Source organism: Tupaia chinensis, unplaced genomic scaffold, assembly GCF_000334495.1.
Source record: "Tupaia chinensis unplaced genomic scaffold, TupChi_1.0 Scaffold146907_1, whole genome shotgun sequence".
Classification (NCBI taxonomy): domain Eukaryota; kingdom Metazoa; phylum Chordata; class Mammalia; order Scandentia; family Tupaiidae; genus Tupaia; species Tupaia belangeri.
The window spans coordinates 2341625-2350354 of record NW_006206760.1 but is presented as its reverse complement, the minus strand read 5'-3'; the positions used below and the strand labels follow the sequence as shown (position 1 = coordinate 2350354).

The following is an 8730-nucleotide window of genomic DNA, read 5'->3' as shown; positions in this document are numbered from 1 at the left end:
CTCTTTCTAAAAAAATTAATTAACCTTTTTAAAGTGTACAATTTAGTGGTTTTCAGTGTATTTGCAGAATCGTCCTGCCATTCCCACCCTCTAATTTTAGAACATTTTCATCACTCCCAAAAGAAGCTCCATTCCCATGAGCAGTTACTCCTCATTCCCCCTCACTTCACCTGTGAAAGCCCCTTACCTACTGCCTCTGGAATGGAGGTCGATGTTTGCAACCACAATATACAAATGGTGTATGAAGCTGCAAGAAAGAAAATGTGATTCACCAAGGTAGAGAGTGTGGCAAACAACCGTGGGACAGTCAGGTTAGTGTGAGCCCCTCAGTAAGCCTGCCCCACCACGTGGACAATGTATTAAGTGGCTCCTCACATGCCATGGTTTTGGCAGGAGCCTGAGATTTGATCAGCTAGTAAACACCAAGGCCAAAAAAATACCCACTGACTTGTCCAAGACCTGGTTTGTGGAGGAGTAAGTAAACTGTGTCTTTATGTTGGCCTAAGCAAATTGTTGACTTGAACCAGCTTTTTAATCTCTACCAGCTAAGAAGGCAGCCATTATCCCATGCACCTATGAAAATGTATATTTACAATTAAATAAAATGAAAAATGTAGTTCTCAGGTGCGTTAGTCATATTTCAAGTGTTCAGTAGTCACATGTGGCTGTCAGTTGCCATGTTGAACAGTGCAGATACAGAACATTTTCATCATCACTGAGAGTTCTATTGAACTCTACCGTCTATTCTCTACCATCCACTCTCCCCCCTTACAATCTCTAGTATCCACACCCATCCTCTCCACCATCACGTCTTTAGATCTTTCAACCTCTGCCCTAGAGTGCAGGTACAAACTTAGTGGGGATATACAGTGTGCATCTTTCAAAGTTTGGCTTATTTCATTCAGAGAGTGCAAGTAAAAACTGAGTGGGGATATACAGTGTGCATCTTTCAAAGTCTGGCTTATTTCATTCAACATTAAGTCTTCTGTATTCATCCACTTTGAATCAAATGATAGGATCTCATCGTTTCTTATACTCGAGTAATATTCCACAGTATATATGTGCCACAATTTTTCAACCCAGTCATCAATTTTTGGACATTTGGGGTGATTCCATATCTTAACAATTGTAAATAATGCAGCAATAAATATGGATGTGCTGTTCTATGTGATATCAATGACTTGGAAGTTTCAAAAACAGTTTTCTGCTTTGTAGGTTACTTCAGAATGGCTACATTCTTCATTTGGCTTAAAACTTCACTTTTTTCCTTTCCATTTCATCCTTGTGTTTCTGTGACTAAACTATTGTTTAGCCGGAACTCAGGCTTTTACCAGCTGGTCCCCAACAAAGCACTTGTGTATATGTATGTCTGTTTCTTGCTGTAAGTCTCTGACATTGTGAAGCTACGTGGCAGATATCTTTTTTATAAGCTCAGAAGTCTTTTCTATATTTACTCTTATTGCTACAAATAGAATTGATGAAGTCATATTAAATAAATATTTTTTGTTTAGTTTGTTTGTTATAGGGCACATGCATTTATTGGAGAGAGACAAAAAGAAAGAAAAAGTGAGAAATACCTCCCCAGGGGGATGGGCATGCTACAGTCTCTCCTTCTCCATTCTCCTCTCAGGATTTTGGATATGTACGTGCAAGTACCCAGTACTTTCAAGCCTCTTTCAAGCCACTGCCTTTCAAGCCTCTAGGTTTGGGACTTGAACCATGCAGTGAGACTTATGGGATCCAGCTGCCTTAACAACCATGCAGGCTGGTTGGCCCCATATTAGATAGATCATTTTTAAAAATTTTTATTAATTTCACATTTTACATAAAACCCATTATGATATATATAACCTATGTATTTTTCAATAGGTAATTTCACATATTTATGTCTGTTAAATGTTTTCTCCTACTACATCTCACACCAGCTCTTCACCACCCACTCTCTACCATCCATTCTCTCCCCTTACAATCTCTACCATCCATACCTCATCCTCTCCACCATCACATCTTCAGATCGCTCAACCCCTGCCATAGAGTGCAAGTACAAACTGAGTGGAGATGTACAGTGTGTATCTTTCAAAGTCTAGCATATTTCATTCAACATTAAGTCTTCTATATTCATTCAAATAATAGGATCTCACCGTTTCTTATAACTGAGTAATATTCCACAGTATATATGTGCCACAGTTTTTCAACCCAGTCATCACTTATGAACACTGCGGGTGATCCCATGTCTTAGCAATTGTGAATAATGCAGCAATAAACATGAATGTGCAAGTATCTGTCCAACTGAGTGTTTTCCTATCCTTTGGGTAAATACCAAGGAGTGAGACTACTGGGTCATATATTAGTTCTGTTTGTAGGAACAATATGTAGGAACTTCCATATTGTTTTCCACAGAGGTTGTACTAATTTACATTCCCACCAACAATGTAAGAGAGTTCCCTTTTCTCTACAGCCTCACTAATGCTTGTCATTCGTTTTTTTCTTTCTTTTTACCCTGGCCATTCTACTAGGGCTAAGTGATATCTTGTTGTGGTTTTAATTTGTATTTAGGATGAGAAACTTTGAACATTTTTTAATATGTCTTTTGGCCATTCATAAGTCTTCTTTTTTTCATTTATTTATTTTTATATTTTTCCACATTTACTTTACATATCAAAAAATTTTTGCTCATACTCCATAGGTTGTTTTTTTACTTTAAAAATTTTTTTTCATTTTCTTTAAATTTTTTTACATTAATTCACTATACGTTACAGCACACAAAATGAATTTTCTATCCAAAATACACTGTATATTGGAAAGTTGTATATTCTATTAATTTGCCCATTTTTACATTAGATTATTATTATTATTTTTAATGAGTGAATTGCGTGAGTTACCTATGTATTCTAGATAACAATCTCTTGTCTGAGGAATAATTTGCAAATATTTTGTCCCATTCTGAGGGTTGTCTTTTTCACTCTAATTATTGTTTCCTTTGCTATGAGAAAATTTTTAGCTTGATGTAGTCCCACTTTTGTGTTCTGGGGATTATTGCCTGTAGTCAAATCTCCTTCTGATAAGAACACCCGTGTTTACATTTGGGGCCCAACCAGATCATCTAAAATAACCTCCCCATCTCAAGATCTGTGATCACACTCGCAAAGTCCCTTTTGCCATGTAAAGGAATGTTCCAGATCTCAGAATTAAAACGCCTACTACTAAGTTACATCCTTTCTTAGTGGCAGGAGAACGTTTACCCCCACCCAATTAAATGGAATGATTCAGAGCTTTGAATGAAGACTTAGCGATTTAGGTGAAACCATAAAGGGTTTGTTTACAATCCTGTTGGCAGGTGTTAACAATGTCTGATGATGTCAGTGACGGCTCAGGCGCTGGGGACAAAGCAGAAATGACCGAGATGCCCAATAGCGCGTCTCTACCTGAAGACACAGACGTGCACTGTGATTTGGCCACGATCTCAAATGAGCCAACGCCAGTGGACCCTGGGGGAGATGTGCTGGAAGGTGCTGCCATTCAGGATGCAGACACTGCTACTGCTGAGCACCCCGAACGGCCCACAGAGACCCCGCTCAATGGAGAAGTGGCAGAGGACACACTCGCAGAGTGCATCGACTCCGTCAGCCTTGAGGCAGAGCTTGGATCCGAAATTCCCCTGAAAGAACAGAGTGATCCGGTAAGAGTGGTTCATCCAGTCCCCCTCAAACTGAGTGCTTACCAGTGCTCACTGTGTGCGAGCTCTGTGCCCAGCTCTGTGGGCGGGAGATGCACGATGACAGGCCCTCTGTCATCAGAGATGTGTGGTGTGATGGGACGTATATGAGGATAATTTATCACCATAATATTTGCATTTTGAGGGCCTGCCCTGTAGCCTAGTGTTTAAGGAAGCCAGATCCCACATGACCAACCTAAGTTCAAATCCCAGCCCCAGAGGACTGAAAAACACCCGGGGTGTATGCTTATGTATGCATTTAAGGGAGCCAGATCCCACATGGCCAACCTAAGTTCAAATCCCATCCCCAGAGGATTGAAAAACACATGGGGTGCATGTGTGTGCATGCTCACAATCTCAAAAGGAGGAAGAAGTGGAGGAGAAGGGATTGCAACATGGCCCCACCCTCTTGCGGGGTGCTTTCTTCCTCTCTTTCTCTCTGTCTTTCCATCTCTCTTTGGTGAGCACACATGTCCTTTGGCAATTAAAAGTATATTTGTATTAGGATAATTATTATTAATAACAGCCACCCATTATTGGACACAGCCTGTGTGGTAGTCACTGTGCTAACTACTTTTTTTTTTAGTGTTTTTTCAGCACCTATAGATACATCATATGATTTCTTATCTTTCAGCTAACCACTCTTATTTTTTTAAGTTGCCAGAGAGTGTGTGCACTTGACAGGAGAGAGACAGAGAAGGAAAGTGAGAACGTTCCCCATTGGAAATGGTCACACTACAATCCCGTCTCCTCCATTTCTCTCTCCTTTTGGGCAGTTTGGCCATGCACACACATGCTCGGTGTATTTATCAAGCTGCTGGGTCCAGGACTTGAACTGTGCAATCAGCCATGTGTGATTCAGTCTCCTCAACTACCCTGCCATGGGTTGGCTTGCTGACCAGCCATTGTGTAACTCACTCCACATGGCAGTTCAAAGCTGGGTGTTATTGGCGCAATCATGGTGGTATAGGCAATGGGGTGCCTTGCAGCAAGGGCCCGAGGTCAAACTCTGGTTGTCTTGGACACGCCACGCATACCTGTGATCCTGGCTGTCTGGAAGGCTTGGGGATGATCGAGGTATGGCAAGATCTTGTCGGGAATCTTGTCTCTCAAAAAATGAATAAAGCAACTTTGAAAAACAACCCAAACTGGGTATTATTCATTCTGATTTATTGATAAGGCAACCTGGCTCAGAGGTGCTGGCATATCCTGGGCTTCTCGGTAGTAAACAGAAGAGACTATGAGGTCGGACAGAATGATTCCAGTTGATTGCCAAGTGTGAGTCCGTAAACAAGGCCACTTGAAGTCTAATGTACACAGAGAGACCCACTGGGATCCTCCCGCATCCATATCACTATTTAGCATCACACAGCACCTTCCAGAGCCTACTCCCTGCCCCTGCTGGTGCCTGCACCTGTCTCTCTGGGAGGTGACACAGGACAGTATTTCCATAAGTCCCTTGTGCCACACCCTTATGACTATTCAAGTGGGTTTTCCTCTCCCCTCCACCTCCAGCCTTCTGGGGACTGGCAGGCTCAGCAGGATGGGGGAGACTGCGGCTCTTCATCCCATCGGGTTGAACTGCTTTCTAGAGTGATGCTGCAGGGGGAGTTGGGGTTCCCCCTCAGCCAGGCCCTGCCTTGTGCATCCTGATGCGTCCCACTGAAGATCACCCCCCCCCCTTGTAGTGACTCTGAACAGGGACAAGAGGGACAGGGATTCATCTGGAAAGCAGCAGGCCTGGTCTTCCATGGTCAAGTATATCACTAATGCTGTTGGTTCGGGCAAGACCCTTCATTTCTGTGTCTCCGTTTTTGCCTCTGTAGAATGACAGTTCTCATCGAAAGACCTCGATGTATCCTCTGGCTCGTATTTTATGACTCTTGTTATCCAAAATCGGCTTCCCCCACTTCCCTTAAAAGGTTTGATGCTTAGGCCTGAAATGACACGGGCTGCCCGAAGGGGGAGATATTTCCCTTCGCTGGAAATGTTTAAACAAAATCTGAGTCTGTAGGGATGCGAGGACCAGCTGGGAGTCTGGATGGGATGCGGTAAATATCCTCAGAATGAGTGTCAGAGTGGAGCGCGCACAGGCCCTTTGGAAAAGCCAGCCCTCCTCCTGAAGGGTGAAGGATTCGCAGTTCCAGCTGCCCATAACAACCACTGGGAGAGCTTTAAAAAATGCTACTGCCCAGGTCCCAAGCCCAAGGATTCTAACTCAGGGAATCCTTAAAAAGTGGCCCAGGTGGGAGGTGAAGGCAGCAGATAGCATCCTGGTTAAGGCACTGGACTCCCACATGGTTAACCACAGTCCGAGTCCTGGACCTGGTGGCTTGAAAATCATGCCAGGCACTTGTGCATGCCCCCGACTCTGGGAGGAGAATGTGGGAGGGAACGGGTTGTGGTGTGGACATCTTCCCTGGAGGGTGATTTCTCACTTTCCTTCTATCTCTCGCTGTCTCTCCAATGAGCACAGTACCCTATGGCAAAAACCTAAAAAAAAAAAAAACGAAAGACCAAGTGACCCAGGTGGTTCTGACATTTGGCCAGGATTGAGAAGAACTGGGTGATCTTTCAGTACCGTCCAGCTGAAAATTCCTCGGTGCTAAATTAATGCTTCCAATACATTCGGAGAACAAGTCTCTCATTCTTTTGACTGTGAGGCACTTCATACATTAAGCTTAGGATGCAGCCACAGCCACAAAACAGGAAATAAAAATGGAGCATTCAGCAACGCTGCCCGGGCGATTTACATGCTTCTGCAAAAGATGGGGTCAGACCGTCCCCCCGAAATAGGGAAGAGGCAGAGTGAGGGTTGGAGCCAAGTCTTGTTGATGCTGGAGCCTGTTTTACCTCCATGTTGCCCCACTTTTGTGGGGATTTATGATTCCCCGATTTTTTTTAATTGCTGGAGGGCATAGGTGGTCACCAGAGAGAGAGAGAGGGAGGTAAGGAGAGAGAGAGAGGGAGGGAAGGAGAGAGAGAGAGGGACGTAAGGAGAAAGAAAGAGGGAGGTAAGGAGAGAGCGAGAGAGAGAAAGCTCCCCTCAGCAGGACGGGGTTATGTCATAGTCTTCTTCCTCCACCTCTCCATCCCATCCGGATTAGAGGTGTGCACTCACATGCTCCCAGAATGTTTTTCTTCTTTTTTTTTTTTTTTGGAAAGGTTTTTGCCATAGGCGCATGAGCTCGCCAGGCAGACAGACAGAGAGAGACAGAGAGACAGAAAGCGAAACATCATCCCCTCAGGAGGAATGGCCACGCCACAATCCCTTCTCCTCCATTCTCCTCTCATGCTGGTCCTCCCAGCATGTTTTTCAAGCCACTGGGGCCAAGATGCCAACTACAGTTGGCCATGTGGGATCAGTTAGCTACACACAGTACTTAACTACCGTGTTGTGGGGTCGGCTCCCCACCTTTTTAAAGTGCTACTGTTAAGAAATATCTCGGTACACTAAGAAAAATAAATTTAGCCACACCATTCTGATCTGAGATGACTTAGAGAAATTATACAAGCTCCCCTAACTCAAAAGCCATAGGCTGCTGGTAGATTACTCATTCCAATTTTAGACTTCTTTTTTTCTTTTTGAGAGTGCTTTTTGATACAGGGCGCATGCAGTCACCGGACAGACAGAGAGACAGAAAGTGAAAAATCACCCCCTAGGGGAGCTGGCCATGCCACAATCCCTTCTCCTTCATTCTCCCTTCGGGATCCTGGGCACGCATGCACACGTGCTCAGCATGAGTTCTTAAGTCACTGGGTCTGGACCTTTAACTGTGGTTGACTACGTGCGAGTCCAGCGATGTAACCATTACGCCATCTGCTGGTCCCCCAATTTTAGACTTCTAATCATTGTAACAGGATCGTTTGAGAAGTTAGGACAGGGCAGCCCCATAGTGTAGTGGCCAAGAGCTGTGCAGAAACAGCCAGAACCCACATGACCAATTTTTGTTCAGATTCTGGCTTCAGAGGCTTGAAAAATATGCCAGGCACATGTGTGCGCATGTCCAAAGTCCTGACCGAATGGAGAAATGGAGGATAAAAGGTTGTGGCATGACCCACTCCTCTGGGAGGTGCTTTTTCTCTCTCTCCCATCTTCATCTTTCTGGTTAGTGCATGTGCCCTCTGGGAATCAAAAAAAAAAAAAAAAAAGATCGCATGGGGAAAAATCAGTATGCTCCTATCACATCGCCATTCTTAGGTGTTTTTTGTTTGTTTTTATTTTTCTTTTCTTTTTCATTATTATGTGCTTTTTGACATACAGTGTGTGTGCTTGCTGGAGAGACAGAGAGGGGGAAAGTGAGAAATCATTCCTCAGGGGGGATGGCCACGCTGCAATCCCTTTTTCCTCCGTTCTTCTTTTGGGAACTTGGGCATGCATGAACACATGCCCAGTGTATTTTCAGGCTGCTAGGTCTGGGATTTGAACCGCACAACTGGCCATGTGGGATCCAGCCTTCTTAACCTCCACACCGTCTGCGGGTCCTTCGTAAGTGTTTTGAGTAAACTGAATACATCCTTTTTGGAAACACTTTATAAATCTCCGTAACACTACAGGAACAGGGCTAATTAACAGCAGCGGACTCCCACATCCTTGAGCAATACTGATGACAGTTCAAGAAAGCATTCCAAGGAAACTGCTGTGAGCAGGTCCTTAGAAAGACATGTCACAAAAGTATATGTGTGGAAATGCGAGCCCTGGCTGCAGAGTCGGGGCCCCGGCTCTGCACATGCGTGTTTGACCACATTGCATTCAGAGCTAGGTGGCGGGGAGGGGGGAGGGAGCAAGGCCTGGGAGCATCTTTATTCTTTTTTTCTGGGGGGGGGAGAGGTTTTTGCTATAGGGCACATACACTCGCCAAAAAGAGAGAGACAAAAAGCGAGAAATCACCCCCCGGGGGGATGGCCACGCTGCAATCCTTTCTCCTCCATTCTCCTCTTGGGATCTTGGGTACGCATGCACATGCGCCTGGCGTGAGTTTAAGCCACCAGGTCCAGGACTCGAACCACGGCCA

General features: G+C 44.5%; 1 protein-coding gene across 2 annotated transcripts in view; it reads left to right on the top strand.

The window, feature by feature from the left end:
• Positions 1–8730, top strand: part of FAM114A1 (family with sequence similarity 114 member A1) — a 78068-nt gene that overhangs the window by 7545 nt on the left and 61793 nt on the right. For both annotated transcript variants that reach the window (XM_006169242.3, XM_027768575.1), the window contains exon 2: positions 3338–3679. In XM_006169242.3, coding sequence (XP_006169304.1) covers positions 3347–3679 — 333 coding nt within the window. In that variant the 5' untranslated portion in view covers positions 3338–3346. The remainder of the gene's footprint in view (positions 1–3337; positions 3680–8730) is intronic.